Source organism: Tachyglossus aculeatus, chromosome X5, assembly GCF_015852505.1.
Source record: "Tachyglossus aculeatus isolate mTacAcu1 chromosome X5, mTacAcu1.pri, whole genome shotgun sequence".
Taxonomy (NCBI): domain Eukaryota; kingdom Metazoa; phylum Chordata; class Mammalia; order Monotremata; family Tachyglossidae; genus Tachyglossus; species Tachyglossus aculeatus.
The window spans coordinates 13,804,477-13,819,064 of NC_052097.1; the positions used below are offsets into that span (position 1 = coordinate 13,804,477).

The 14,588-nt window shown below is 47.8% G+C and overlaps 1 protein-coding gene across 1 annotated transcript in view; it reads right to left on the reverse strand.

Moving 5' to 3' along the window:
• The window catches only part of MANBA (mannosidase beta), a 145,196-nt gene that overhangs the window by 96,061 nt on the left and 34,547 nt on the right, over positions 1-14,588 (reverse strand). The window contains exons 6-7 of the mRNA XM_038769197.1: positions 11,125-11,248; positions 2,887-3,062 (exon numbers count right to left, since the gene is read on the reverse strand). Of these exons, the coding sequence (XP_038625125.1) occupies positions 2,887-3,062; positions 11,125-11,248 (300 nt within the window). The remainder of the gene's footprint in view (positions 1-2,886; positions 3,063-11,124; positions 11,249-14,588) is intronic.

The following is a 14,588-nucleotide window of genomic DNA, read 5'->3' on the forward strand; positions in this document are numbered from 1 at the left end:
AAGCACTGTTCTAAGCGCTGGGGAAGTTACAAGGTGATCAGGTTGTCCCACAGAGGGCTCAAAGTCTTAATTCCCCATTTTACAGACGAGGTAACTGAGGCACAGAGAAGTGAAGTGACTTGTCCAAAGTCACACAGCTGACAAGTGGCGGAGTCAGGATTTGAACCCATGACCTGACTCCAAAACCTGGGCTCTTTCCACTGAGCCACGCTGCTTCTACTTAAAGTCAACATAATTATTTTGTATCCACCCCAGTGCTTGGCACACACAAGTACCACAAGTACCATAATTATTACAACACAACAGTTCCCTCTAGACTGTATGTTCGTTGTGTGCAGGGAGAGTGTCTTTTATACTGTTATACTGTAATAATAATAATAATCATGGTATTTGTTAAGCGTTTCTATGTGCCAGGTACTGTTCTAAGCGCTGGGGTAGATACAAGGCGATCAGGTTGTCCCACGTGGGGCTCACAGTCTTGATCCCCATTTTACAGATGAGGGAACTGAGGCACAGAGAAGTTAAGTGACTTGCCCACAGTCACACAGCTGACAAGCGGCGGAGTCACATTAGAACCCACTACCACTGACTTCCAAGACCGGGCTCCTTCCGCTAAGCCTCGCTGCTTCTCTATCAAGCGCTTAGTACAGTGCTCTGCACACAGGAAGCCTACACTAAGTTTGATTGATTGATGTACATAGCCATAATTTATTTATCTCAATGTCTGTCTTTCCCTCTAGACTTTGAGATCATTATGGGCAGGGTACATATCCACCAACTCTGATATACTGTACTCTCCCAAGCGCTTAGTACAGTGCTCTCCACACGGTAAGTGCTCAGTAAATATGACTGAGTTGGTAGACCTGTTCCTTGTCCACGAAGAACTTACAGAGAGGAAGACAGACAGTAATATAAATTACAGATGAGTGGAACTGCTGCAGTTATGGCATTTATAAGCGCTTAGTACCGTGCTCTGCACACGGTAAGCGCTCAGTACATACGATTGAATGAATAAATGAATTTATTAAGCCTCTACCCCAATCACTGTATTAAGCACTGGGGTAGATATACAATCAGATCAGACAGAGCCCCGGTCTTTCCCGAGCCCACCTTTCCCTCTCTAGGAAAATTTCTTCATCCCAATCCTGAACCATATTCCTCTATTGGCCCAGTGAATGCCAATGCAGATAGAGCCAAAAACACCCCTGCTTTTTATTTTTTTTTTAAAAAAAAAAAAGAAGAAGAGAGAAGCGGTGTGGCTCAGTGGAAAGAGCCCGGGCTTTGGAGTCAGAGGTCATGGGTTCAAATCCCGGCTCCGCCAATTGTTAGCTGTGTGACTTTGGGCAAGTCACTTCACTTCTCTGGGCCTCAGTTCCCTCTTCTGGAAAATGGGGATGAAGACTGTGAGGCCCCCGATCACGTTGTAACCTCCCCGGCGCTTAGAACAGTGCCTTGCACATAGTAAGCGCTTAATAAATACCATCATTGGTATCATCATTGTTGCCAACTTGTACTTCCCAAGCGCTTAGCACAGTGCTCTGCACACAGTAAGCGCTCAATACGATTGATTGATTGACTGATCATTATTATTATTATTAAAAGCAATACATCTGGCCCATCTTCCAGTCACTGAGGCTCGTGCCTCCAATGCTGCAGGAAACTAAAGGGATAATCGTGCTTCCTGAATCCATATACGGAGACAGTGTGAAATTCATCACACCACCTCCATCTCTTGCTAATCTCTGACGGGCCATTGGGATCCGTTTGGACAGAGAGCTCAATTCCCCTGCCTCGATGAACGTGTGATTCAAAGGGCAAGAAAACAAGACTGAAGGTACCTCGCCTTCCTTTGAAACCAAAAAGAAATCATTCGGCAGCTAGCAATCGATGGTAGTTATGAGCGCTTTGTGTGGGTGCAGCACTGTACTAAGCGCTTGGACGAATACAATAATGGAGCTATAATTATTATTATAATGGCATTTATTAAGCGCTTCTACGTGCAAAGCACTGTTCTAAGTGCTGGGGAGGTTACAAGGTGATCAGGTCACCTTGATCCTACGCGGATCCGACGTGTGAGTCCTATGCGGGACTCACAGTCTTCACCCCCATTTTCCAGATGAGGTAACTGAGGCCCAGCGAAGTGAAGTGACTTTGCCCAAAGTCACCCAGCTGACAGCTGGCGGGGCCGGCATTTGAACCCGTGACCTCTGACTCCAAAGCCCGGGCTCTTTCCACTGAGCCACGCTGCTTGGAGGCTGATGCAGTAGTCCAGACGGGATAGATCCCCCGGGCCTGGAAGGCCCTCCCTCTGCCCATCCGCCAAGCTAGCTCTCTTCCTCCCTTCAAGGCCCTACTGAGAGCTCACCTCCTCCAGGAGGCCTTCCCAGACTGAGCCCCTTCCTTCCTCTCCCCCTCGTCCCCCTCTCCATCCCCCCCATCTTACCTCCTTCCCTTCCCCACAGCACCTGTATATATGTATATATGTTTGTACGTATTTATTACTCTATTTATTTTACTTGTACATATCTATTCTATTTATTTTAGTTTGTTAGTACGTTTGGTTTTGTTCTCTGTCTCCCCCTTTTAGACTGTGAGCCCACTGTTGGGTAGGGACTGTCTCTCTATGTTGCCAACTTGGACTTCCCAAGCGCTTAGTACAGTGCTCTGCACACAGTAAGCGCTCAATAAATACGATTGATGATGATCAAGTGCTGCTTCAGCCCTTCACTGCAGGCTCAGGGTACTGTATCTCCCTCAGAAAGAAAACCCACGCTGTTCAGTGTTCATCAGTAACTTTACAGATTTACAAGGAGCTTACAGCCTAGAAGGGGAGGGAGACAGACAATAAATTAGGAAGGCCTTCACCCCACCGGTCCCCCTCATCACCTTGTTGACATTCAAGAGCAGCTCAACGCTGGTTTCCCCCAGGCGGAGCCGAATGTCATACGTCCGCTGGGTTTGCAGCTGAGGAATGTCCACTGTCACCTGACCGCCAACTGGCTCTGCGCTCACGACGTCAAAAATAGACTCTATCAGAAGTCTCCATTCCCTGGCCGGGCTCGCTATCGGTAAAAAGAGGGGGTGGAAGGGAAACAAAGCGGAGCGGATAAGAGTCAAATGCAATTCACATGTTCTCTGACTCACCGAGGGGAAAACAAAAGTTACTTCTGACCTTGTGGCTCCCCTGGCACACTAAGCCTTACCAGGGACACACATTTAAACTCTCACCTCTTCACTCTCAAGGACCCACACGCAGTTCAACAATTCCCTCAGGAAACCGCCCCATTAGGCAGTTATTGCTGTTGATAACCTCGCCTGCAACCCTTAAACTTCCAAGACCCCCGCCCTCCGGCCAACCCATCCCCTCTTCCCAGCGCCAACCCATCCATCCTCTTCCTCTGTATCCCTCCTCAGCCACGTGTAGCCTGTAGGATGCCCGCTCCATCACGGGGAAGCTCCCCTTCATTCCTGACCAGTTCCTGACCCGTTCCTCGCTCCTCCTCGCCATCGCTGAAATCTAGCTCTCCCCAGATGACACAGATTCCCCGGCTGCTCTTTCTAGAGAAGCAGCGTGGCTCAGTGGAAAGAGCCTGGGCTTTGGAATCTGAGTTCAGGGGTTCAAATCCCGGCTCCGCCAATTGTCAGCTGGGTGACTTTGGGCAAGTCACTTCACTTCTCTGGGCCTCAGTTACCTCATCTGTAAAATGGGGGTTAAGACTGTGAGCCCCCTTTGGTACAACCTGACCACCCTGTAACCTCCCCAGCGCTTAGATCAGTGCTTTGCACATAGTAAGCGCTTAATAAATGCCATTATTATTATATTAGAGAGGGCTTCATCGTCTCCCACTCCCCCAGACACTCCGGGGAAGGGGAAGGAGTCGGCTTCCTTCCCGCTCCCCGGCGCCACTTCCGCACCAATCCACCTCTCCCGTCCCTTTCATTTAAGCCCGTACGATACTCTTCTATTGCCCAACGCCAGATACTAGTCACAGTCATTTAGCGCCTCCCCCAAGACCCACCTCCAACTTTGTGAACCATTTTGATGTCTTTCTCACATTCCATCTCTCTTTCTCCATCCCTACATGGAAATTTGGGAACTTAAATATAATAATCAATAATAATAATAATAGTAATAATGGCATTTCTTAAGCGCTTACAATGTGCCAAGCACCGTTCTAAGTGCTGGGGTAGATACAAGGTTATCAGGAGGTCCCATCTTACAGATGAGGTAACCGAGGTCCAGAGAACTGAAGTGACTTACCCAAAGTCACACAGCTGACAGGTGGCGGATTGGGATTAGAACCCACAACCTCCAACTCCCAAGCCCACTAAGCCACACTGAGGAGAGAGAAGGGGGCGGTTGGGTTCCCTCGGGTTGCAAATCCCTATAGAAGTTCCCGACAACCCTTCCACTGCCCACTTTCTATCACTCTTCAACTCCACTTACCTCCTGCTCTGGCTCAGCTTGCAACCTCACCTACGTTTAGGAGTGAATGAATGAATCTCGTAATAATAATAATGGCAGTTACTAAGCCCTTACTATGTGCAAAGCACTGTTCGAAGCGCTGGGGAGGTTACAAGGTGATCGGGTTGTACCATGGGAGGTTCACGGTCTGATTCCCCATTTTACAGATGAGGGAACTGAGGCCCAGAGAAGTTACGTGACTTGCCCAAAGTCACACAGCTGACAATTGGCGGAGCCGGGATTTGAACCCGTGACCTCTGACACCAAAGCCCGTGCTCTTTCCACTGAGCCACACTGCTTCTCATCATCTCTAGTCACTGTACAATCTCTACCCTCACCAACTCCGAAATCCCGCTGATCACAACCTTCTCACCCGCCTTCTCTCCCACGCTCTTCCCTCCGTGTCCCGTTCCTCCAAGCAGATCGCCGATCTTTTGACCCCATCCAGTTTTCTCAAATCATCATGCCCCACTTAGCCTCCAGACCCAAACTACCTTCTCTCGATGACTGAACTCAACTCACTCGCTCTCCTATCCCTTCAAATCTCATACCACTAACCTCCATCCCTGGATCACCTCCACAGCCCGCTTCCTTCTCTACTGCGCACGAGCCGCTGGTGGAAATCTAGATATCAGGCCAACCTCATCCTCATCCTTCCATGCTTTCTTCTGGCTGGCAAAATTATTTCTCTATCCTTACTGACACCTATGACCACTGCTCTCCAACTGTTCCAGATGTTTAACTCCCTCCTCAAAAGTCCCGTCCTCCCCACCCCTAAATGACCTGGCCGCATACTTTGAAAAAATTGAAACCATCGGGTATGATGTCCCTAAAATCCCCCCTGGTCCTCTCCAGTCCCTCCCTCCTCCTGCCCCTTCAACTCTCCGATCTTTCACAGCGGTAGCTCAAGAGGAGATCTTCCTTCTCTCAAAATCCACCTGTGCATCCAACCCCAACCCTTCACAACTTATCACAGCAGTTGCCCCCTTTCTTCTTCCATCCCTCACCAACATCTTCAACTGCTCGCTCTCCAGTGACTTCTTCCCCTCTGCTTTCAAACACGCCCATGTCTCCCCATCCTTAGAAAAATCCTCCCATAGCCCCACGGCTCCCTCCAGTTATCACCCCATCTCCCTCCTGCCATCCCTCTCCAAAATCCTTGAGTGAGTTGGCTACACCCAATGCCTCAAGTTCTTCTTTTCCAATTCTCTCCTTGACCTCCTCCAATCTGGTTTCCGCCCCCTTCCCTCCACACAATCCTCCCTCACAAAGGTCACAAATGATCTCCTTCTTGCCAAATTCAATGGCCTCCATTCCATTCTAATCCTCCTCAACCCCTCAGCTGCTTTCCACACTGTCATCCGCCCCCTTCTCCTGGAAATATTATCCAACCTCGGCTTCGCCGACCCTGTCTTCTCCTATCCCTCCGGCCACTCACCATACATCCCTTTCGAGGGCTCATCATCCGACTCCCGCCCCTGAACTGAGGGAGTCCCTCAAGGTTCATTTCTGGGTTCCCTCCTATTCTCCATCTACACCCTCGCCTGTGGAGAAGTCATTCAATCCCACGGCTTCAACTACCACTTCCATTCATTCATTCAATCGCATTTATTGAGCGCTTACTGTGTGCAGAGCACTCTACTAAGCACTCCTATGCAGATGATTCCCAAATCTACATCTCTAGCCCTGATCTCGCTCCCTCTCTGCAGTCTCCCATTTCTCCTGCTTTCAAGACCTCTATACTGGGATGTCCCCCGTCACCTCAAACTTAACACGTCCAAAACAGAATTCCTTATCTTCCCACCCAATCGTATTTATTGAGCGCCTACTGTGTGCAGAGCACTGTACTAAGCACTTGGAAAGTACAATTCAGCAACAAACAGAGACAATCCCAACCCAACAATGGGCTTACAGTCTAGAAGGGGGGAAACAGACAACAAAGCAAAGCGAAACAGGTAGAAGTAAACAGGCACCAACAGCATCAATATATATAAATAGAATTGCAGATATACATGCCTCATTAATAAAATAAATAGAATAATAAATATGTACATATATGTACACAAGTGCTGTGGGGCGGGGAGAGGGGAAGAGCAGAGGGAGGGGAGTCGGGGCGATGGGGAGGGGAGGAGGAACAGAGGAAAGGGGGGGGATTAATCTGGGAAGACCTGCTGGAAGAGGTGAGCTTTCAGTAGGGCTTTGAAGGGGGGAAGTGTGTTGGTTTGGCGGATGAGAGGAGCGAGGTCATTCCAGGCCAGGGGTGGTAAGTGGGCCAGGGGTTGACGGCGGGACAGGCGAGGTGGAGGTACGGTGAGAAGGTCACTTTAGGAAACGATTTTGAAACACCATCCAACTGGATGACTTAATCGGAGTTATACATAGGCATGGCTGAAGATAACAGAACAAATGTGGCCTAGCAGAAAAATCTCAAACAGCTTCCCGGGGGAGTTGTCTCGATCCCAACCAGCGCAAATACTGCTGCACTTCATGGACCTCAAGATTTTTCTCTCAGATCCGGAGGCCCACTTTGTCTTGCCTTGGAGCTTTCTGCTCCAGCCCAAAACCACCTCTCTGACTTAGAAGAGGCCCCGTTCACAAAGGTACCGTCCCGGAAACCAAGGCTACGGTTTCACAGCTCACTCCTGCCTGGCTGTGCCTTCTCCCACTGTAGTCAAGAGTTTGGTTGTTGGTAATAATAATAATAATTACGGTACTTGTTAAGTGCATACTATGCCCCAAGAACTGTTCTAAGCCCTGGGGTAGACGCGGGACGATGAAACTGGATACGGTGTTTGTCCCAAATGGGGCTCACAGTCTAGGCAGAAGAGAGTAAGACTAAATCCCCATTTGGGGGATGGGAAAACTGAGGGACAGAAAAGTGATCTGCTCAAGGTCACAAGTCAGGTAAGGAGCAGGGCCGGGATTAGAACCCAGGTCCTTTGACTCCTAGGACCCTGGTCTGATTTTGTTTTTGAAGACAACTACACAAAACATAAGCCAAAGTACACAAAAGAAGTAGGCAGATTAGCTTTTCCTTTTTAAATGGACAAGAGAAGCAGCGTCTGCAAAATGGGGATTAAGACTGTGAGCCCCCCGTGGGACAACCTGATCACCTTGTAACTTCCCCAGCGCTTAGAACAGTGCTTTGCACATAGTAAGCGCTTAATAAACGCCATCAGCATCACTATTATTATGTACCTGATTCCTATTTGTCTTCTGCTTCTGTCCTGTCTGTCTTCTGTCTTTGGGAAGCAGCACGGAAAGCAGCGTGGGAGCCAGGAAACCTGGGTTCTAATCACAGTCCCGTCCCTTGCCTGTTTATATAACCTTACACGGGTCACTAACTCCCCTGCGCGTCAGTTTCTTCCTTTGTAAAAACGGGGCTGAGACACCCATTCTCCCTCCACCTTAGTCTGTGAGCACCACACGGGACAGGGACTGTGTCTGTTTCACCTTATCTTGTATCCGCCCCAGCACCAGTACAAATAATACAATCTCAATAAATATCGCAATTATGATTCATCATCCGGCCAAGGACCTCTGACATTTCTACTCCAGAGTGCATTTTCCAGATGACTCAAACTGTTTTTAAACAAGTTCTCTCCCAATTACCCACAGCCAAGAGCTTTTCACTTAATCCCTTTTGAGGGACGAACATTGTTCTTTAGCAGGCAAACTATTTCCCCCCAGCTCTATTCCTGTCTCCCCAGATAGCTTTCAGCACTCTTCCTGTCTCTGCACAGAGGAAGAGCTCAATAACAAGATTGTGAGCTCGTCGTGGGCAGGAATGTGCCTGTTTGTTGTTATAATATACTCTCCCAAGCGCTTACAACAGTGCTTTGCCCAGAGTAAGCGCTCAATAAATGTGACTGAATGAATGAATCAACTACCACCGATTGACTGATTGAGTGATCTCCTCAAAAGTGTAGTTCTACCACCGGTGAGCACACCACGGGGCTGCTGGGAAGGTCTGTGCACCACATCTCAAGACGGGCCAGACGGTGATGGAGAGGTTACAGAGCAGGTCAGCAAGATACTAATAATAATGGCATTTGTGAAGTGCTTACTATGTGCCAAGCAGCGTTCGAAGCGCTGGGATAGATACAAGGTTGTCAGGTTGTCCCAGGTGGGGCTCACATTCTTAATCCCCATTTTCCAGATGAGGTAACTGAGGCACGGAGAAGTGAAGTGATTTGCCCAAAGTCACACAGCTGACAAGTGGCGGAGCTGGGACTAGAACTCGTGACCTCTGACCCCCCAAGCCCGGGCTCTTTCCACCAAGCCAAGATGACCCAAGCAACAGACTGCGTGTCCGAGGATACGCTTAGTACAGTGCTCTGCACACAGTAAGCGCTCAATAAATACGATTGATGATAAGTCTGAACAAAGGACAGAAAGCCACAAATCACGAAGGTGGTGGGCAGGGTGAACACGCAGGTGGCCACACCGTGGGGAGTCCGGAGACCTGGGTTCTAATCCTGCCCCCGTTCATAGCCCTGGGAACCCGAAGCCTTCTCCAGCGCTGAATGCCAAGTAGAATCCTAACTGTTGGACTCACGGGAGAGACGCGGGGCAGGGAACGTGTTTACCGACTCGGTTGTACCGAAGCCTCCCAAGCCTTTGGTACGGAGCTCTGCACACAGTAAGCGCTCAATAAATACCACTGATGATGATGACGAGGGAAGAGGGGAGGGACCAAGGGGAGAGTGGGGAGGAGGGAAAGAGAGAGACGGAGGAAAGGAAAGAATGTGTGTGTGTGTTTGTCAAATGCTACAGTCACATGGTAGGCGACCAGAGGGATTATCCTGCTGACTCAATGTTTGCTTATTCTCTTCCAGAACCGATCCTTAGGGAACACTGGTCCCCACTTCCAGGTGAGAATGTTGGTCTGGCGAGTGTGGAGGACGTGAGCCAAGAGGCCGACGGCAGGCCGGCCGGGACGGCTCTGCTCCGCTCCTTGGCACAAACGCTTTCCGCGGATCTTCCAGCTCTGCTCCCTCCGGCTCCGGCTTGGGGCTATTTCTGGAAACCTTAAACTATCCAAAGTCTGCCCGCTTCCATTTTTAGTTCACTACAATACCTTGATTCACAGACAGAGGTTGGAGAGGACAACACCAGGTAACCCACAGGTTCTCCTTGTTGTTAAAAAAGAGTGTAGGGGACAGTTACCACAGCGTTACTGGGCCCAGAAAAGTCATAAATAAAATGCTAGCTAGCAGATCGAGAAAGAAACATCACCCTAATAATCTGCTCCTTGAGGCAATCAACCCTTGTAATAATAATAATAATAATAATAGCATTTGTTAAGCGCTTACTATGTGCAAAGCACTGTTCTAAGCACTGAGGAGGTTACAAGGTGATCAGATTGTCCCACGGGGGGCTCACGGTCTTAATCCCCATTTTACAGATGAGGTAACTGAGGCCCAGAGAAGTTAAGTGACTTGCCCAAAGTCACACAGCTGACAGTTGGCGGAGCCGGGATTTGAACCCATGACCTCTGACTCCAAAGCCCGGGCTCTTTTCCACTGAGCCACACTGCTTCTCTTATACAGTTGTTATCACCAACCCTGCCCTTTGGCTCTCCGTCACGACCCTTCGTTCGGTTTGCACTAGCCATCCACGTTTAAGAAAGCCACGACAACCTCACTCCCCTACTTGCCATCATTTCTTTCTCAAAAACAGGAAAAAAAAGGCTTGCTCTCAAGACACTGGCAATATACTAAATAAATTCACCTTCAGATATGGTAAGGCAAGGAAAAGCAAAAGGGTGATTTCACGGGATACTCAGACATGGAAACTGAAAGTCGGAGATCCACAAGCAATGAGCAGCGTGGCTCAGTGGAAAGAGCCCGGGCTTTGGAGTCAGGGGTCATGGGTTCAAATCCCGACTCTGCCAACTGTCAGCTGGGTGACTTTGGGCAAGTCACGTAACTTTGTGTTTCAGTTACCTCATCTGTAAAATGGGGATGAAGACTGTGAGCCCCCCCTTGGGACAACCTGATCACCTTGTAACCTCCCCAGCGCTTAGAACAGTGCTTTGCACATAGTAAGCGCTTAACAAACGGCATTATTATCATCTCTTCAGAAAGCAGCTCTGACATCTAACCTGAAGTAGAAGTGTAGGCCTGATAGTTCCGAATTGGGAAATCGATCCTAACTGTATGCCTACTGTTTTCGTGGCTTAGTGGGAAGAGCACCAGCTAGGGAGTCCTAGGTCATGGGTTCTAATCCCGGCTCCGCCACTTATCAGCTGTGTGACTCTGTGCCTCGGTTAACTCATCTGTACAGTGGGGATTAAGACCGTGAGCCCCACGTGGGACAAGCTGATTACCTTGTATCTACCCCAGCGCTTGGCACACAGTAAGCGCTTAACAAATACCGTCATCATCCCCAGCCCTTCTATATAGTAGGTGCTCAACAAATATTGACAGATCTACCTCCATTTCCAAGTCTTCACATGGCCTAGAGCCAGCGGCTGAAAGCTCCAGGTCTCCAGACAAAAAACAAAAACTGTCAGCTAGCTCTTCATCGATGTATGAGCAGGGATAAGAACAAGACGACGGGAAGGTTAGAGAACCTTCAGCGCCTTAAAAGTCTGTAATAAGTATTGGTCCAGATGTCCAGTGAAGAAAACAGGAGAGAATATTCCCTTGGCTTACCGTAAAAGGGAGTAAAAGTCATGTACTTCAGGTTGCAAATATTGTACGCTTCGATCCTAACATCCTTCCAGATGCCTTGAGTGGGAAAGGCAGGACCCCAGTCCCAGCTAAATGAACACTGCTCCTGCAAACCCAAAAAAGCAAAAAAATAATATTTGGATTAACTCTGGGAGTGTACTTTTCCTTAAACAGGATTTATGTTTTTAAAACATACGCTTTCTGTATATAACTCGACTGTCCCAATGAAAGCTAAAGAGTTGCACGACAGTTTACAGTTTGGGTTTTTTTAATTGGATCTAATCAAATAAAAATCCAGCCGTTACTTTCCCTGTTTGTTATAACAAAGGTAGGGTGAGAAAGTCACAAGAGAAATCCACAGATCACGAAGGTGGTGGGCAGGGTGAGCACGCAGGTGGCCGCACCGTGGGGAGTCAGGAGACCTGGGTTCTAATCCTGCCCCTGTTCATAGCCCTGGGAACCCGAAGCCTTCTCCAGCGCTGAATGCCAAGTAGAATCCCAACTGTTGGACTAACGGGAGAGACGCGGAACAGGGAACGTGTTTACCGACACAGTTGTACTGAATAATAACAATAATAATAATAATTGGCATTTGTTAAGTGCTTACTATGTGCAAAGCACTGTCCTAAGCGCTGGGGAGAATACAGGGTGATCAGGTTGTCCCACGGGGGGCTCACAGCCTTAATCCCCATTTTACAGATGAGGGAACTGAGGCCCAGAGAAGTATAGTGACTTGCCCAAGATCACACAGCAGACATGTGGCGGAGTCGGAATTCGAACCCATGACCTCTGACTCCAAAGCCCGGGCTCTTTCCACTGAGCCACGCTGCTTCTCTCCCAAGTCTCCCGAGTGTTTAGTACAGAGCTCTGCACACAGTAAGCGCTCAATAAATACCACTGATGATGCTGATGAGGGAAGAGGGGAGGGACCAAGGGGAAGAGTGGGGAGGAGGGAAAGAGAGAGACGGAGGAAAGGAAAGAATGCGTGTGTTGTTATAACATTTCTTATAATATTTACATGCAAGGATTGTTTTTAAACCCAGAAGTTAGGGGTACTGTATCCACAAGTAGTTTAAGAAACCTGGCTTTACCACTTTTCACTTCACTTACCACAACTATAGTCAATTCTGCCCTTAAGGGAAGTTTCATTATATATTTTTTATTATTATTTTCAATTTATATATTTTGGATAGAAGCTATTAAGGGACTTGAGGCAGTCTCCCCACAATATGGGTCTGTCTGAATACAAGGATTTCAGCGTGGGCCATTGGAAAGAGCATCAAACAGGGAGTCGGGACACTTGGGTTCTAATCCCGGCTGCTATTTGATCTTGGGCAAGTCGCTTAAATTCACTGAGCAGCATCACCATGTGTAAATTGGTTCATGTTCAAATTCCCCATTCCTCAACTGTAAAACGAGGATTTAAATGACTGTTAAATGACTATTTATTTATTTTACTTGTACATATCTATTCCATTTATTTTATTTTGTTAGTATGTTTGGTTTTGTTCTCCGTCTCCCCCTTTTAGACTGTGAGCCCACTGTCGGGTAGGGACTGTCTCTATATGTTGCCAATTTGTACTTCCCAAGCGCTTAGTACAGTGCTCTGCACATAGTAAGCGCTCAATAAATACGATTGATGATGATGATGTTCTCCCTCCCTCTCAGACTGTGAGCCCCAAGTACCAACTTGTACTTCCCAAGTGCTTAGTCCAGTGCTCTGCACACAGTAAGCGCTCAATAAATACGATTGAATGAATGAATGTGGGGTAGGGACTATTGTGTCAGACCTGACTGGATTGTATCTATATGTGCTCACTATGTGCGTCCCACGAAATAAACTCTTACAAATACCACTGAATGGTTTATACAAACGCCAGCCATGTGACAACTGCAATGCAGTTTTCTATAACGGCAGGTTCTTCGGGAGCACAACCTCAAGTTAGACAACTGACAGTTCAGCAGCTCTTTGTCCAGATTTCTGCAAGGACCCTCATTCCTAAATTTAGAACCTGACGACCTAACGGCAAGGCGGACTCAATGCCGGGCTAGCGAGCTCTCTGCTAACTGGAAAGCCACGGACTGATCGAGTTGCAGGGATTCCTTCTGGGACACCAACGCTAGCACATCAAGTTCAACAGCAGGGACATCCAGTTCTTAGAAAACCGCTTAGCCTGAAAAGCGGGTTTCTTGCTTTGGGTTTTTTTTTTTTTGGTTTTAAATCGAATTTCTATGCGATAGAAACCCACCAAGGCAACTGACCCCTGTCCGAATTGGGTGGGCAATTTTGGTTTTGACCACTCTGTTTCCATAAAGACTGAGGCTTGTCTTTATTTTCCCCCCTGCACTGGATATTTATCCCGAGGCGCGAATAAACAGCGTTCTATTACGGGGGAAAACAGGGAGCCAAAATAGCTTGACAGCATCACCATGTTTAAATTGGTTCACGTTCAAATTCCCCATTCCACGCAGTGCTCACGAGTCTGGAATGAAAATCACTTTGAGTATTTTACTGAATAACCTTTAAGCATGACTGCTTAATTCCTTTCAGAGAAAAAAAAAAAAGGTACTTCCACAAGCCTTCTCAGATGAAGTATACAGTCGACATGGTCTAAAAATCACCCGTAGCCACTCCGGCACTATAATCAGTCTCCAGCTGTTCATGTACCTCTTTTGTCCAACACTGATTTCTAAGTGGAGACAACACATCTCTTCCAGTGTCATACAATTTGGAAAGCTTTAATATCCTGGATTTATAACCACGAACCAGAACTGGGTAATCTAGCAACGCTCTCTCAGAAGAAAAAAAAAAAGAAAAGGTAACTACAGTGGAGGAAAGGGCTGACCATATATCAGGTCACCTGATGGTATTGACACCCGCCGACATGTTTTGCTTTGTCGTCTGTCTCCCCCTTCTAGACTGTGAGCCCGTTGTTGGGTGGGGACCGTCCCTATATGTTGCCGATTTGTACTTCCCAAGCGCTTAGTACAGTGCTCTGCGCACAGTAAGCGCTCAATAAATACGACTGAATGAATGAATGAATAAATGCGATTGAATAAATGAATGAATCCCCATTTTAGAGGAAACCGAGGATCAGAGAAGTGGAGTGACTTGCCCAAGGTCACACAGCAGGTAAGTGGCAGAGCCGGGATTAGAACCCAGGTCCCAGGCCCATGCTCTTTCCGTTAGGCTGAGCTGCTTCTCGATTTGTCCCCATGTGCCTTTTCCTGCCAAGATGGTAATAATACTACTACTAATAATAATAGTAATAATTGTATTTGTTAAGTGCTTACTATGTGCAAAGCACTGTTCTAAGCCCTGGGATAGATACAAGTTTATCAGGTTGTCCCACATCATCATCAATCATATTTATTGAGCGCTTACTGTGTGCAGAGCACTGTACTAAGCGCTCGGGAAGTACAAGTTGGCAACAACAACATGGGTC